This window comes from Cydia amplana, chromosome 12 (genome assembly GCF_948474715.1).
Source record: "Cydia amplana chromosome 12, ilCydAmpl1.1, whole genome shotgun sequence".
Lineage (NCBI taxonomy): Eukaryota > Metazoa > Arthropoda > Insecta > Lepidoptera > Tortricidae > Cydia > Cydia amplana.
Window position 1 is genome coordinate 4,338,946 of NC_086080.1, and position 18,171 is coordinate 4,357,116.

The 18,171-nt window shown below is 37.2% G+C and overlaps 1 protein-coding gene across 2 annotated transcripts in view; it reads left to right on the forward strand.

The window, feature by feature from the left end:
* LOC134652846 (BMP and activin membrane-bound inhibitor homolog) overlaps positions 1-17,970 on the forward strand; it is a 103,920-nt gene extending 85,950 nt beyond the window's left edge. Inside the window, exons 3-5 of one of the 2 annotated variants that reach the window (XM_063508040.1) lie at positions 9,448-9,605; positions 16,810-16,981; positions 17,781-17,970. In XM_063508040.1, coding sequence (XP_063364110.1) covers positions 9,448-9,605; positions 16,810-16,981; positions 17,781-17,937 — 487 coding nt within the window. In that variant the 3' untranslated portion in view covers positions 17,938-17,970. Of the gene's footprint in view, positions 1-9,447; positions 9,606-16,809; positions 16,982-17,002; positions 17,175-17,780 lie in introns of both variants that reach the window. The other variant, XM_063508039.1, reaches the window with a different exon arrangement.
* Positions 17,971-18,171: the final 201 nt, after the last annotated feature.

Below are 18,171 nucleotides of genomic sequence, written 5' to 3' on the forward strand. Positions count from 1 at the left end.
ATTTATTTTTCTTTACTACCTATATATTATTTCCCAATGTTCAAGTTCAGTTCGATGTTTCATGTGTGTGGTGATGATGTTTCATGTCTCGTCAGTTTGGCAACAGGAAATATAAAACTTAACATTTTTTGCTGGTAGTTCACAATCTGAAAATTAAAATAAGGTTTAACACATTCACTGCCCAAAAACCCGCTGAGTGGGTTCATTTTGTATTGGGAAGGGGCGCTTGGCACTGAAAGTGCTAAGATCGAGATCATTTAGGTACCATAAAATTTAGATCGCTGTTAAGGCCGTATAATGTTACTTACTTAGTACGCCGGCACGTACAGCAACCTACACAAAGCGAGGCCAGGGCAAGACCTAACATATATACATACCTATTTTAATACAGATTTCTTCTCACGTGTGTACTATTTTCAACATAAGTACATAATAATCTTATTTATGTAGCCAAAAGTAGCCCGTATAATTTGCTTCATATTTTTTAACACGCAAAGGTATAATTCTAACACGATTATTAATGGTGTTTACGTATTTATCATATATTATTTTGCATTTTTTTCTTGAACACATCACTGTTTATACATTGTTTACTAACATTGATATGTTTAATATTTTCGTAACTATGGCAACGTCAAATCTTTAAAAATTGTAGAATGAATGTTGAATCTGTAAAAAGTGACAAAATAGCTCGCACAAATTCAAGAATGGCGGGTAGCGTGTCAAGCCAAGTTTAAAAGAGAACTGGCGACTCAGCGGCTATGTGTTATATTACCTAGAAATAATTGTTAAATAGAAATAAATGTTAGTTTCGAAATCAATTATGATGAATACTAATAATTTCTGTACAAAAAGTAATGATAATGCATCAAAAACATAAAATAATTTGAAATGAAAGTCAAGTTCAATACTAGGTACTTATAAAAAATATGCGTCGTTGTTGACTTCGCCGGAAAACGAATTGAAATCTTTACCTATACGGGGTATTTTGCCAGTTACTGGCCCTAAACTAAAAATGAATTATATTCACGTATAAACAGAATTCATTTTAGTATTAGGTGGCCAGTTATTGAAAGCTGACCAGTTATTGAACCTATACTACATTGAATTCTGTTTATAGATGAATAGAATTCATCATTAGTTTAAGGTGGCCAGCTGGCCAGTCACTGGCGAATTACCCTGGGTGCAAGTCCTAGTTCGCTTGGGATGAAATTAAAGTTCAGGATTTGTCTTGTCTAGTTTTTATACCAACAAACTAAATTCTTAAAAAAGTAACATAGACAAATATAATATAGCGTGTACGTAAAAACTAGTCAAGTAAAATCCTGAACTTTAATTACATCACAAGCGAACTAGAACTTGGCACCCATATAGATATCAATTCTTTTTTCCGCAAAATCAACACCGAGGCATATTCTAAATATTGGACTTGGCTCTCATTTCACATTTATGTTTTTGATCACCCTATTAGAAACCATAGAAACAGCTAAAACATTTCACAGTTCGCAATATGCGGGCATGCTTCTCTTTTACTCTAATTAAGGAGTAATTAGACTGACAGAGAAAGATGCCCGCAATTTGCAAACTTCGATGTTTTCGGTAGGTTACTTTGATATTTAGTTCTTTAGGTGACTCCTAGGGGCGCTGTACAATCCTCCGATATAATTCTTGCACTGTTTTTTAGTATACTTAGAAAGGGACAGCATCGTTTCTAGTGGAGTGAAGTTAGGCACATTAGACCGTAAAGAAACGTAAAACGTGACATAAGGCACGTTTATTCACATAAAGTAAGTGAGAAATACTCGGGCAACTGATGGTAGAGGCTCTGGTGTTTTTACCCTTACACTAACAACACTAATAGTACGAGAAATAACATACTTAGCCTTGTTTAAACTAGTCGTTGACCTTATCGAATACATTCATTTGACTAATGTCATAAAACGTCTTAAATGATGATTGTTTACTAATAAACAGGGGTCGGACAAAAAGTGCGGATGACGTAAAAATGACGTAATCTTGCACACAGGATGATGTTTGAGTTTGTATTTAAACTTCCGTGTGACATGTAGTAACAAAGTAGTATTAATGAAGTAACAAAATAATCGTAAATAAATCCATGGAATTAATAATACAGGTGGTAGGGTGATGTAGTGAATAAAATAAATTTCACGAAACTTGTTACCATAAGGTATAATTATTTGAAATTAGTTAGAACACTTAGAACAAGTCTGTGGGATCCTCAGATAAATAGGTTTAATAGTCAAAAGTGGGAACAGTAGGTAAGATTAGTAAAAATAAAAAAAGATAATTTGATGTTATTATACTTTTATAGCTAAATTTTAGCTAAATATAATCGTGAAGATACAATAGCTAAACAATAACGAAGTCAATTTATTGTTCATCTGATTGACAATGTGTCAGTCAAAAACGTACTTACTCATTTCAAGTGGCGATATCGTTTAATAAAGAGGTTGATAAATGATAAGTGATAATTGTTTATGAAAATCAAAAATACTATTTGAAATCATCCTATAAGTGGTTTGACGTCATCCGCACTTTTTGTCCGACCCCTGCTAATAAATAATAATGTAATCTCCAACTTGCGTTAATGGCGCCATAGAAGCAAAACAATCATTACCAATAAACTTGAGTTAGGATTGTAAAACTACACGGTCGCTAGTAATTTATGAAAGACAACGCGCACCATACATCAGTCAAAGCTGTTGCAACCAAGATAGAAAGTCCAAACAAGCTCACAAATAAATAAGCTTTGGAAATATTTATAGTACTGCAATAGTTTTCATAATGATGTTTGTTTTAATGCATAATATATGAACGCCTGTCGTAAACCGCCTTTACAAACCTGTCTTCTTTATTAGTATAATCATCCTTCTGTATTACGGCTTGTTACTATACTATACTTATGCCTCATTCCAGCCGTCATCGTAACTTACAATAGCTTTTCATTAAGTATATTTTATGGGTCGTATGTATTTAATACGACAAGATTCCTTGTCGTTGCTCCTGAAGATTTTATCGTTACTAATTATACGTCGCCAAATTAATTAGGCAGACATGAGATATAAAGTAAAACCACCACGTCGGTAGCATTCCTAAATTTATAACGCTACATTATAATATAACTTTCTGCGTTAATGTGTAGTCGATTCTAATTTACACAAATTTTCCCCGGCAACTGTATTTTTATAGCATCTTCATTATGATTTATTTTACATTCTCCCAGCTTAAAAATTTCAAAGAGATCCGTAAGTACGTAATTTACACATTTTCTTCTCAGCCGCGTGATTTTTTATGCCGTCTTTTTGATTTATCTCATGGCGCGTTTTCGTGACTAGTAACGTGATAATAATTAATATTAATTCGTTGTTGTACACAAGAAATGCATTGTCATCGATCATGACTGCTAGATTGTGAGTGCCCTCAATCAATTTATCTTTCGGCGTCCCGAACCAGCTTTCATCGGCGGTCGTTGTCGAGAAATGAGGTGTTACTTCATTTGATCGAACACCATTGTGTCTGGCTAATCTATTAATTACATTGTTAAGGACAACGTTACAAAGTTTCCTAGTGTCCAATTGTTTTGTAACAAGGCTCAAATACCGATGAGGAAACATTCAAGTTCATCAGTTGAATCAATGACCCTGAAACATTTATTCTGCTACGCCGTTTTATTATTTTGGAGGCTTATTTAGACCAAAGCCTTGATTGTTTTGATCTCGTTCTCAAAAGGTCTTTATAAGCTTTTCAATTAAACAGATAACGTTTTTTCCCATCTAGCAGAATAGTGATTTAGTTCTGGTGGAATTATTAATTACCCGTGCCGAAGAAGGCACGGAGGTTTTTATTTGGCTTTTTTTATACTGAAATTACCCGCTCACTTGATTATCTTATTCGGAGAGCTGCCGTTTAAAAGACAAAGGTAGTATGTCTTTGTAAAAGTCATAGAGGCTGAAGGCTTTTTTCTCTAGGTGGGTAAAGCGGCTGCCGTCCGCTCGGAACCTGTTCAGAGTTCTTATTTCTCTCTTACCGACCTCGCATCGCTTGGACTCAGGCCTACCAACGTACGTGCAGTCTCGGAGTGCCTATATTTGCTATGAATCTGTTATACTGGTTCATGTGCGTCGAACGCTCCCTAAATCAGGAATACTTCACCGTCTCAACTCCGGCGCATGCCCGCTTTTATTTGCTTTAAACATTTTTATACCTTTTTGGCAATCTCTGCTATTATCTCCGCTAACGATCGGCGGTCTTCGTTAACATTTCGATTTTCAAATTGAAATTCTTGCGTATAATCGCTGCGTTCAAATAGGCAGCGAGCTCTATGTATGGCAATTTAGAGCATACAAAAGCCTACGAATCAAGACAAATGGCACATCGCGCTCGCATTCTATTTTTAGCTTAATTGTTTATTTTAACTTTTTCCCGCATCTTTAAACAAACTGTAATGATAGATTGTTTAGGTCAAGAGATTGATTTTTATTAACGCTTTCTTATTTGAAAACAACAATTTATTTGTAGCCTACATAATCAGCAGTAACTTTTGATTCGTGTGGTCAAAAGACATGATAATTTAATTTAATTTAATTTACTCTGTAACTATGTTTCTCGTGTTTTTATTTCCATGTGTAATAAAGTATATACATACATACATACATACATACATACATAATCCTTATTAGCTCATTTAATGTATATCTGTTATAATACTGGACCTAATTACAGTTTCATTTCTGATGCAGTTCCAATCATTACCGCACAAAGGCCTCTCCAAAAGGCATCAAGATCGTCCCGCGCCCGATTATGTCATGTCCGTGCTCTGGACGACCGTAATGTTGAATTGAATTAAATGGACGTTGTCTTGTTCTTGATGCTTGTGTAATGGTAATGACCATGTTTTATGTTATCGAATAATTTAAGGAATGGACAAGAAATTCGCGTTAGTCTTTCAAAAAGGAAGGGGCTCTATGTTTTTTTAATGTAGATATTTTTTTAAACGCCACGAAGAGCAATTTTCAAAATTGGATTTTAACCGATTTAGCATTTTGGAAAACATTAGTGGATTTCTCTCAAATAATTTAGAGTTGATGAACTTAGGAAATAATCGCACGGAACATAGAAAACCTAAAGTGGATTGCAAAATCGTTACGCATGATCGAAACAACAAGCAAATTATCTCACGCTTCTGGTGAAAAAGAGAATCAATATTTATTATCGAGTGGCAGATTTAAACGCGGGTCAGCGGCCGCGCAGCTGCGCTATCTGGGTTCCTGACCTCTGCCTTATCGATGAACGAGGACAAAGATTCATACACTATTATGAGCATTTACATAGATAGCTTGAAAGGCAAGAGCTGAAATGGCAAAGGACTGGTCACGTATAATGTGCTCAAAACTCGATATAATGTGCTCAAAGCTCATCAGTTCTTCTATTATCGAAGAACTTTGGGCATTCGTCATCAGGAAACACCTTACGTAATGTAATCTTTTGCTATTGAATGGATCAGGCTGAAGTTAGTTCAGGTCACATGCAAGATGGCCAATAGTGTAAATTTTGCTGCGTAGGATCACTTGGGCCAGCAATGATCTACTGAATCGCTTACAGTAATTGCAATACGAAACAAGTATTTTTACAAACTACGTCTAATGCAAATTGCACTTAACCTCGTTGTTTGCGTTAGTCATTTGACATTCTCCTAATATCAGATGTCACAACCAGGATTTAGGTATTTTCAATATGTAGATTAGACGTTATCACACTTTCACGGAATTTCGTATCTCTATTACAATGTCTTTGTTCTCAGTTCTAATCTTGATTAAATTTTACTTCCTTTCTTGTTTTAAATGTAACGCCATTTCAATATAGCTTTTAATTGGTATTAAAATGTACGCCAATCTTATCTCCTGCGCTTTTTATTTATTTACACTAAAGTTACTTTCTTATCTACACGAATCGAGTGCTCTTAATGAGGCTTAATTTTTTTTCCCTTTACAAGTAAAGCGACCGCTTTATCATTGTCGTTTAATACTTTTAATCTCCTGTTACTTTATTAAAAAAGCTTTAAGCAGCCATTTTAATATTTATTTTGCTATCAACATCAGCCTATTCACTTTTAACTGATGATAAAGGTTCACTATATTCGCTGCTTAATGGAATACTAATTAATGTTAAGGAAAACTTACGAGTACATGATCATTCAATAATATAAAGATCACTGCAAGCAACAAATAAAAGTTCAGTACCCCGTCGCGTCTGCCAACGATTTTTCGCGATATTAAACTGGAACAATCCCGACGTTCTCAGTCATGTTATTAAAAAAAAACTTAATTCCTGCCTTTTTAATGTTTACTCATGCATCGTTTTATGCATTTTTTTTACGTTGCATGTTGTCGGATGATTGGAGGCCGCGGGCTGCATTAGGGTTCTTTTTTTGGGTCTCTCGAATTTATTTAATGCTCGCCTTGATCCTTTTGCGTTTCAGATAATTCGTTCGGACCAATTTGCCAATCAATAGTGACGTAATCTGTTTTATCAGAACATATTTCAGATCTCTAGATGATCGTCATCAACATACTTACGACGGAGGTTTAATGCGTAGAAGCGGAAACCTGGATATTTTTTTATTTGTAAAAGGACAATGAAAAGTTGGCCAAGACTGCAATATTAATTTATTGAGACCGGTTTGGCCGTTTAAAGTACAGTCTCCTTAAATACTTTTGACACACGCGTATTTCAACTGTTCAAAGTGCTTGCTATCAAAATAATGGTTATATAATTTTATTAATTAACACCCAAGTTATCTCGCTGTCAGTAATGTTTTCTTCAACAACCCGACGTTCCGTTACATAACTAAATTATTGTTATTTTTTATGTCCCTGTCATTAAAACTAATTTAGTTCAAGTGACAACAGACAAGCTATTAAGCTTGTAGCATGTACTTGTAACATGGACAAGGCAGACAACCCGTCACTAATTATACATGCGCTCATACAGTTCAGTCAGCTAAATTGATTTTTTATTTGTCTAGTCATTTTAGAGGTCCTTTAGATGGTGAAAAACTTTTAAATATCAACAAGGTAAAGAAAAAAAAAGGGCAAGTGCGAGTCGGACTCGCGCACGGAGGGTTCCGCACCATCAACAAAAAATAGAGCAAAATAAGATAAAAAAAAACAAGCAAAAAAGACGGTCACCCATCCAAGTACTGACCCCGCCCGACGTTGTTTAAATTCGGTCAAAAATCACGTTTGTTGTATGGGAGCCCCACTTTAATCTTTATTTTATTCTGTTTTTAGTATTTGTTGTTATAGCGGCAACAGAAATACATCATCTGTGAAAATTTCAACTGTCTAGCTATCACGGTTCGTGAGATATAGCCTGGTGACAGACGGACGGACGGACGAACAGCGGAGTCTTAGTAATAGGGTCCCGTTTTTACCCTTTGGGTACGGAACCCTAAAAACTAGGATGACTGCAAAATGATGAAATAAATGCGTCATCTAGATTTGCTTGATGATCTATTTACACGCACTGTTTTATACAAACAGTATTGTCATTCCTTTATTAGATAGCGTTTGTTTATTTTTTTATTTGTAATGGCAACACAAATAATTGGGACTTTATTTTTATTATCACGATTGTTCTTTACTTCAAAAATGTTAGGACCATTATCACTATTATCAGTAAAATATTTGTAGAATGCAGCAAGCTCACTCAAAGGATCATTTATCTACTTTTTGTGTTTTGCCTGTTTTTAAAGCACTATTGACTTTAAAAAGCCTATAAAGGATTTCTTTAAAGCCTACTGGCAGAAGATACTTGAATTTCGAATTTCCGATCGTCTTTTTTGTCCTCCAAAAAAAAAACTATTCCTTTGCAGAGTCACGTCTCAATGCGGCCGGCCCATTGTCTTCTTTATTTGTTCTTATCTTTTGTTTCCAAAACGTCTACCTTTAGTAGAAGGCACTTCTTAGTTAGAACCTTTTAGTTCTGGAATTGGACCGTATCTCAAAAGATCATCTTTTAGTTGATTAATTGTATTCCTTTGGAATCTCATGTTGATTAAATTTTACGTCGGTATTTTCTCTTGTACCGATAAGGGTTTGTAGAACTTGCATTTTTGTCATAACACGGTTTTGTGATTTGTTGTTGTACTTCTCTGTATTTGAAGTGCTCATGGACTCATGGTGTAAACTTAGGATTAGATCATTGATAACATGATATATTTACAGCTTGAGGCATTAATATCCTTTTTAGAAGAGATTTTAGTATAAATTGTAAATAATTAAACATAATCCCTTCCTTTCTTTAATTATCTCCTAGTTCTTGAGGACAACGACAGCCGCTCAATCGCCCCAATATTCCTACAGCATTCCTTGATCAAGAATTCGCTGTCACGGAAGCTAATATGTTTGACACAGTAATCTGAAAAATTCTAATGGATTAATAAAAAATAATAGAGGAACTGGGAATAGTCGTATTTCCCACGAGAACGTCGCTGATTCTTTGAATTTGGAATTAATGGGTTGTAAAGATGACCAAACTAGAACAATCAAACATATTGGATATTATTTAGATTCCGTCTGAGCAAAGTTTGCATCGATTTAGCAGTAACAAAGTATGGCTGCACCATACTTGACGTACCTATAACACTTAATGGGCTGGCTAATAATTATGTAGGTACAATACCTATACTTAAGTACTTAATACATATTTAACAACCACCCATTAGGCAATAACAATAAGTACATGAAAAACTGAAACTGTCTACTTTGAGGATCTTAAAGTAAAAGAGTTTAAATTCCTTGGTATTTACAATTACGTCCTTTTGGACCGGGATGAAAGATTTTGACAGGCGCCGCGCCAACGCATACAAATTGACCACTTCGTTCGCAAACCACTCACGGACTCTGTTCTCACGGTTGTGTAAATAAATTAAACAATTTCGACACTTAAAATAAACAATTGTTTTATTTTTTCGTGACAGTTCACTGGTCGAAATAACGAACCATATTGTTACAAACTTAAGGTTGATATTTCAATCATAAATTTGATGGAACCAAACGAAACGTAACTGCAAATAATTATTGTAATCGGTTTTGCTTTGTTTATTTTTTCTGACGAAGACGAGTCAAATTTGAGAGACGATAACTACGAGGCTTTATTAGGTTTGATGATTTCAATAGCTTTGAGACAGACGTTCCGTGGTTACCTACTATTCAAGACAGTTAACTAAATCAGTTCAATCACCGAATTCGACAGTGCTTGTTGCTAAGCCTATATGCTACTAGATCTGACTGATGGAATTGCTCTTTTAATCCATTCATATCTATTAATGGATAATTATGACAGTACGTCCTTGAATCGGCCAAAATGGTCACTTTTTGTTTCATCACAACAACAAAGATTAATAATCCACCTTCTCATTTTCAGGGCCGAAGAAGCAGTGTCCCGTTGCCAGAACTCACCTTCAGCAGACATACGGCCGCCTTCAAGGGATCATTCGCTCCTACTGTGCTGCTTTAGAGACCTGTGTAACCACGAGGACAGTCCGCTGGCTCGGGCCAGGCTCAATCTCACGCATGATTCAGGTAAATATCAAGAACATCGCCCCTTTATCATTATCAATCTTTCCCTATCACACATAAATATTTGGAACTACGGACATTTAAATTCAAAAGACTGTTCAGGAAGGTTGGTGGTTCTTTTTGACCTGACATTTCTATAGTACCAGTATCAAAATATGTTTTACAGTTGCAAGTAGATATAGCTGACTATAGGGGTTCAATTCATAAATAACTATTAGAGGACTAAAATATTGAGAGATCATATTACAAATCTTCATTACGGAATTCAAGATCATCAGAAATCCAAAAATCAGATGTTTATACCTACTCATAATCCCGTGCCAATGAGATGTTATCTCTCCTGTATAACAAATGACGTAACCCGGCAATTGACTCAGCCATCACTCCAGTTTACATAAGACAACACAACAATATCTTTGTTCTTGGAAACTGGAACTTCTCCGATATATTGGAACCGCCAATTGTTTTCGTTCAGATCATGTAGATAACTGTATAGGTACATCCGTTATCATAATATTTTGGTTTAATAGCTTGTGATGGGGTAAATTGATAGCTAAATGCTTGTTCCATGCGATCATTTAAGTCTTATGTAATCTTATAGGTTTTCAAGATTTATAGTATTCAGTTAGTTGGGTAATTTGTTTTTTGGAAAGATCTTGCCATTGGAAATATCTAGTCAAAAAATAGATTTCAAATACGCCACTTTTATCAGCTCTCATCATTCAGAAAATGACACCAATCGTGAAAAATCCTACAAATTATGATAGTAGACTCCACCAGGGATCGGATACCGGTATTTTTTGTATGGGAACGGAAACGGTATTTTTTCGTTCTTTGCTAATTACTTCATTTCTAATTAGGCAATCTAATAATACGAAGTCGTAACCTAAAAACACAACTGAGTCCTACATTTTGAGTATAAAATAATTCGAAAAATATGGTTACTTCTAAGTTTTTGCAAAAAACCGGTTCCGATCCCTGGACTCCACAACTCATGCCCATATGAATTAAATTATTAAAGTGACTAGGTATGTGACAGACCCTTGGCCCGAGACAATTATTGATATTTTGTAAGTTTTAGATAATGCCAAGAAACTTGGCGACTTCGCCTTTTTATGACTTGCGGTAGTCCACAGTTGATGACCACATGAATAATATCAATAAATGAATACCAAGCGGCGCGCCTCGGCACACAAGGCACCATTGAAACCCGGCTTCCTATAATTACGCCTGCGTACACGCATGCTAGCATAATTGCCTCTTGCTCTATTCACTAAACATTTTGTACTCGGCTTTTAGTGTCTAATATAACTTAAGGAAGTGTATTATATTTCCGTTCTTATTTCATTTGTTTTCACTTTGATGGAATGGGGTTGGTCTCGGACTGTCTAGAACACAAAATGACTAGTGTAATATTTTGCCTATATCCCTTTTAGTCTACATCGCAAACGGTCTAGAACCCAAAATTACTACAATTATTTAGACCTTTATTTACCTACATTTCGTCGGTTTATCTTTACGTTAACGATGTCGACGGAGCCCCACTGCCGCGGGGCGCCTATTTCTGTGCGGTTTTGCCTTCGGCCATTTGAAGATACCTAACGAACCTAACCTACCTATATGTGGTCATTTTGTGTTCTAGACCGTTTGCGATGTAGACTAAAAGAGATATAGGCAAAATATTACACTAGTCATTTTGTGTTCTAGACAGTCCGAGATCAAAGCATGGAATGGTGAATAGGTTGTTTTAGTTTAGGTACTGTGTCTATCTATTTTGCTTTTCTTCACTTTTGTACTTTGGGCGCCAGATGGTAAGAGTCTAAGTCTAAAAATCAGTTAAAGCAAAGTTGATAAACTGAAAATATCGATTATTGATAACATTAACGGCCTAGCTCGACTGGTTAATTCATAAAGATGACAGCCTGCTGCACCTTTATTGACAATGACTTAAGTTTAAGGAAGAAATGTATTGAAACAATGACCAGCACTGTCGTCTACCTTATAGGTTAAATTTTAAAAGAGGAAGCTCATAAAGAAGCTTTTTTAGCCGGTATATCGGCATACATCTTACTATGCATCGCAGGTCAGACTATACTGGTCAGCATGTGGCTATGCGCTCAGCCAGTGTAATTAATATAAGCGTATGCGGGGCGGTATCATGGAATTAGAGGGTGGATGTTTTAGTAATTTCATAGTCAGCTGGTCGCGTTATTGTTCAACAATGTAGTCGTACGGACATATGTCTAGAATACAATGTAGAGACCATTGTAGCAGCATATCCAATTATGCATAATAGGTTCACTGTAGATATGTTCACTCTTTATTCTTTATATGGCATTCTGCTCTGGGGTAATTCACAGTATAAATTTTCCTTTTTCGTAAACGTCCATCATATCTGTAGGGTTAGCACACTTAGCACAGGAGCGCCGCGACAGTATCTCGTCCGCGAGATAGACTAGGTACCCTTCCCTCTCTAATTAATACAGTTAGATAAACGCGGGTAGTCTTGCGCGCGAGATACTGTCGCGACGCTCCTGTGCTAAGCCCACTTCAGTTAAAATTCGGTCTTTATTGGTCACTTTGAGTTTCTTAAAAGACATAAGCTTAAACTATTTCTTTTAAACAAACCTTAGCTAAGTTATATGAAGTATATGAACCGTAGGTTTGATGAAGTATTGTAAACAAGCGATGATAATGTTGCTACTTAAATGCAGTTCAATTAAAATGTTGGCAAATTATCTGCCGATCGTAATTATTGATTCTGAGGCTGTTATAATTGATCTGTAATGACAGGATGATCGTTCCGAAGTCGTGTTTTTGTGTTCAATGTAATTATTATAATTGCGACATCGAAGCCGAAATATGGGATAATTTGATGCATCTTTGAACGGTAGGGAGTGACTGGGTTTCCGTATGATATTACGTATGTATGTACAAACCTAACTTTCAGTACTTTACGTATAGAAAATCATTGCACCCTCAGGAATGCAGCTATGTCTTCTTTCCCTTTTCCGTGTGACCTTAATTGTCCCGGACCCAGTTACAGTAACTTTAGTTCTGCCATGAATATATAAGAAATACGGTAGCGGTAGTACCTATACCTAGTACCTACAGAGCACAGCACATAAAACAGTAGCGCGAATGCCCCTATAACAAGAATCGTTATCACCCGCCAAAGTGTCAAGCAAAATTTATACCACATCCTTACTTGTCGATAAGGCACTACAGGCATAAAGTTACAATCGAAAATCATCCTTATCGACAATCGATAAAGCCTTTTTCTCGTAACCGTTACAATATGCTTGCAACTGTTTTCTAAGAAACTGCGTCCTATAGACGAATTTAAAACTAAGCGAAAAGTCGTATCTCGTATCTTAGCAGTGTTCTACTTGGAACTGATGAGCTGACGCCGACTTAAAATGAAATCTAAAGCTGAAGAGACAAGGTTGGTTTTCAAATGGTTAGCAAAGTATTTTAGATCGCTCGGATAAGTGTAGACAATTGCATTCTTTATGACAATTGATACGTTCATTGTTCGATACGAATACGAACGATGGGTAATTAAAGATGTTCTTTAGTGGGCCACTTTCTATCTGATCATGAGTCTACTTTATAACTACATATTTATAAGTGCTCTTAAGACTCAAGTTATGTTTTAAGTATGATTCAATTATTTTGCGTCATATCGCAAAAGTTGTTTTTCGAACAATTGCGCAATGAGAGAATAAATGGCATGAAATTAGCGATAACACAAGTGACTATACATTTTATCGCCGATGCTGTGAAATTTTATGCTACAACGTCACCTCACCTCATGGGCAGAAAATCACCGCCAAATTATAAATAAGGCTTCATTTGACTACAATTTGTAATAATAATAACGACTAAGTTGATTTGAGAGATTCGACATTCATATGGTCTCGGCTAAACTAAAATAACATGGCATCAGGAGCGCTTTATCCACATTTTAAAAGTCAGGAGCTATCCGTCAGAATCCTTACCTACGAGTACCTAACAAGATTTTTTGTTTTTATAACTGACACATCCCGCATATCCGCGTACCATACAGCACAATCAACTCAACTTCACAATCGTGCATCTAATTAACACTAATGAAGTTATAACACTCATAATAAGAAACAGTACCAAGCTCATCAAACCATATTAGACCGAGATCAATTATCCATCCATATTACTTAGAATACTTCTTAGATCAATAATCCGGTCCATGGTATATTATGTTCCACTAGTAATTTCCCGGTTTGGACCTGGATTGATATAAAATGATGGAGAGAGTATGTTTTTTAAAAGAATATTATGATTCTCGTAATTAATCTTAGACAAGGAAGTTATACAAATTTGATATGCCTACGCAAGTTAAAGCCTAAGCGTCCAGGAACAGAAAGTTGAATTCCTAAAATGTTGAAATCCTGAAATGTTGACTATAACTTGAACTTAACTAGACGGAGCCCCGCTTCGCGGGGCTCCTATTTCGAGGCGGTTTGCCCTTCGGGCATCTGAAGCTACCTAACGAACCTAACCTACCTACCTATTGATTTAATCTGATATCAGTGATATTCGTGAAAACATTATTCAACATTTTGGGAATCCAACATTTCGATAATTCAACATTATGAGAATTCAACTTTCTGTTCCTGGAGGAGAATAAAGAATGATGTTCAGCAGCAGTACTGAGTAAAATGACATACGAGTAGAACAACGCACCAAAAGTTTCTGACAAAAATTCCATGACAGATACATAGATACCAATTTTTAACGAAATGTCTTATCTGATACTGCAGGAGACTATACGTGTCGGAATTTCGGTTAGGCGTTATATACCTAGACCTAGTCAATACAATTATGGCACAAACTTATTTGGTTAGCAGAAAGCAATAGACACAGGAGGTCTGTATGAAATTGATGTTTGACAATTTAGGGCTAAGAACTTTCCGTTGTTCCTCGACGCATTGTGCGGCCTCTTTCAGCTCTGTGGTGTATTCATCATATGTCGCTTTCCAGGCAGTGACTTTATTTTCAGGCAACAATTGGCCCATAGATAAATAAAGATTTACCGATGGTTATACTCATCTTTAAACGAGTCTATTGTTTAACATTAATGGGTATTTCTTTCCACTTAGCAAACGCGCGATTAGAGCGAATCGCACGTGCTCATTTGCGAATACAAAGCGTTTTGCAAATCCCTTTGATCCTTCCCTATTCATTACCCCTTTTGTTCATTATCGCTAAACACCGGACTCGTGCGCAAGTGCACAATAATCGCTTTATGGTGTAGCAAGTGTTTGGAGTAGGGTGAAAGACACATTGATTGGTATCGGAAATACCAATATTTTTAGGTACAAGATTTTTTCTACTAATGCTATAAAAGAATTAGCATAATTTAATGTGTCTATGTACTTGATTCCTTTAGAATTAACATAAGAACGTCACGTCGCTTTCAATAAGAGGCTTGAGATTTGAGAACTTTTAGGTTATGATTTTGCCTAATAAAGATTAGATATAATTATGTTACTTATCGTTTGGAAATGATGTCTCATATACTGTAAAGATAGCATGGGCAAGAATTTAAATAGTTCTTGTTGTTGCTTATAAATTGGCATACTGATGGTACGAGGGGTGTTCAAAATATTCTCGGTATGAGAATGAAAACAAACAAGTACGAAAAGTTTGATATTTTTATTTTTCAATATACTCCCCCCCTATGTTCATACACTTAAAAGATCGATCAATTATTTTTTTTAATCCTGCATAAAAATATTTTTTATCTTTGGTGTAAAAATGCTCCTCCACTGCCGCCTTCAATGCTTCATCATCGGAAAATTTATTTCCACGCAGATCCTTTTTAAGATTTGGGAACAAAAAGAAGTCGCTGGGGGCTAAGTCCGGACTATACGGTGGGTGAGTAACAGTTTCAAACCCACATTCAACAATAGCTGCCTTGGCAATATGAGCAGTATGGACGGGAGCGTTGTCATGCAGAAGCATAACACCTTTGGTTAACTTTCCTCGCCTCTTTTCTTTGATTGCATCCTTTAATTGACGTAGAATGTTAGCGTAGTACTGTCCTGTGATATTTACACCTTTTTCTTTATAATCGATCAGTAATACTCCTTCACAATCCCAAAATATCGTGGCCATGACCTTGCCAGCTGAAGGGATGACCTTGAACTTCTTGGGATGAGCTGAACCCTTAATGTGCCACTGCATGGACTCTTGTTTACTCTCTGGGTCATAATGATGAACCCAGGTTTCATCTCCAGTAACTATTCTTTGCAGCACCTCATCAGGATTTTCACCGCACAGGTCAATAAAATCGGAACAACAAGCTACACGCATGTCTTTTTGAAGCCGAGTCAGCATTCGCGGAACCCATCTTGCACTTACTTTTGACATATTAAGATGGTCATGGATAATATCATGTACGGTACCAATAGAGAGATTGGTTACTTGTGCTATAGATTTTACCTTCACTCGACCATCTTCCAATATAAGTTTTTCCACTTTATCAATATTTTCTTGTGAAGTAGCTACTACAGGCCGGCCAGGTCTAGGGTCGTCTTCAACACTCTCCCTTCCACGTTTAAACTCGCTTGACCACTTTTGAATGGTAGATAAAGAAGGAGCAGACTCACGGTAAACACAATCCATTTCCTCTTTTATGGTTTTTTGATTTTTACCCTGTTTTGTCAAGAATTTTATCACGCATCGATGTTCTAATTTAGTTAACATTGTCAATTCCCACATGATGTTCATGTTTGTTCAGCAATTGCAGAAAAACAAAAGAACATCTCGGTTCGAATTATACTTTTTTTTAATGTCAATGAATAAACCTTAGCGGCCAGTAACGAAAGAAATTTTAGAAGAGGTTGTAAGATATCAATACCGAGAATATTTTGAACGCCCCTCGTATAAATATATGAAAAGATGGAATAAAATTTGGTTTAATCGTTCGTAAGATTTTATCAACTAACAGAACTTTTCAATCGATTCCAGAAGGCAACACAATAGCCAGCGACTGTGGCGCCAGTTACAACAGTGAAGTGTGGTTCAAAGCGGCCACCATAGCGGTACCAGTGTGTGGTGCCATCATATTATTCCTGCTGGTCGCGGTGGCTGTGCGATTGCTCAAGGCGGACGCCTTGCTACATGCGGATCGGAAGCTCAGGTACCTATGAATATATTCTAGAAGGCAACACAATAGCCAGCGACTGCGGCGCCAGCTACAACAGTAAAGTGTGGTTCAAAGCGGCCACCATAACGGTACCAGTGTGTGGTGCCATCATATTATTCCTGCTGGTGGCGGTGGCCGTGCGGTTGCTCAAGGCGGACGCCTTGCTACATGCGGATCGGAAGCTCAGGTACCTATGAATATATTCTAGAAGGCAACACAATAGCCAGCAACTGTGTCGTCAGTTACAACAGCGAAGTGTGGTTCAAAGCGGCCACCATAGCGGTGCCAGTGTGTGGTGCCATCATATTATTCCTGCTGGTGGCGGTGGCCGTGCGATTGCTCAATGCGGACGCTTTGCTACATGCGGATCGGAAGCTAAGGTATAATACCTACGTAATATAGTTAGCATTCGGTCAAGGACTTGAATTCTGAGTGCACGCTACCCTCTCGTATCACGCAGGACTTTGGGTTCCATTGTTTATTTTTGTTTAACCTTGCTGGAGTTATCAGTACAATACACTGGACAAACTCATCATCTTCCTCGCGTTGTCCCGGCATTTTGCCACGGCTCATGGGAGCCTGGGGTCCGCTTGGCAACTAATCTCAGGAATTGGCGTAGGCACTAGTTTTTACGAAAGCGACTTCCATCTGAACTTCCAACCCAGAGGGTAAACTAGGCCTTGTTGGGATTAGTCCGGTTTCCTCACGATGTTTTCCTTCATCGAAAAGCGACTGGTGAATATCAAATGATTAACCCCGGGTTAGTGGGTTGGTGCAAGTGGCCCTAAGCTATTTTAAATAAATAACTCACGCCCACCGTTAGTAGTAGTAGTAATCACTTTATTGTACACAACACAGATTTACATAAAATTTACAGAAATAAAGGTACAAAGGCGAAGGCGAGGGTTAGTACCAGCCGTACCAGGCATATTAGGTAGTTAATCGACACTAAATATATACTAATGTTGCCTATAACGTTTTTTCAGAGGCGGCTACTCATCCCCCCTGGCGCAGCACTCGGACGACGTGAAGAAGGTGTGGGTGGGGAACTCGGCGCCGCTGCTGGTGGCGCCGGGCGGCTGCCTCGTGGCCGTGGAGCGCGCGCAGCTCGTCGACATGCCCGTCTGTGATATACAGCGATAGGCTTCTGGTGAACTGGCAAGATGAACACCGTACGCACTAGAGGGGTCTTTAAACTTTTTGATCTGAGTGCCATGGTCTGCCTTTGCGTGCCGGATTGTACGCAATTTGGCTCTTTCTGCGGATTGGCAAGCTCGCGGGTTTGGAGAACCCTCCATTGAACTGGCTATCGGAATATTATCTCTCACTCGTATTAAGCTCTGTTTTTGTCTTAGGTTAGTATTCCACCTGTCCAAT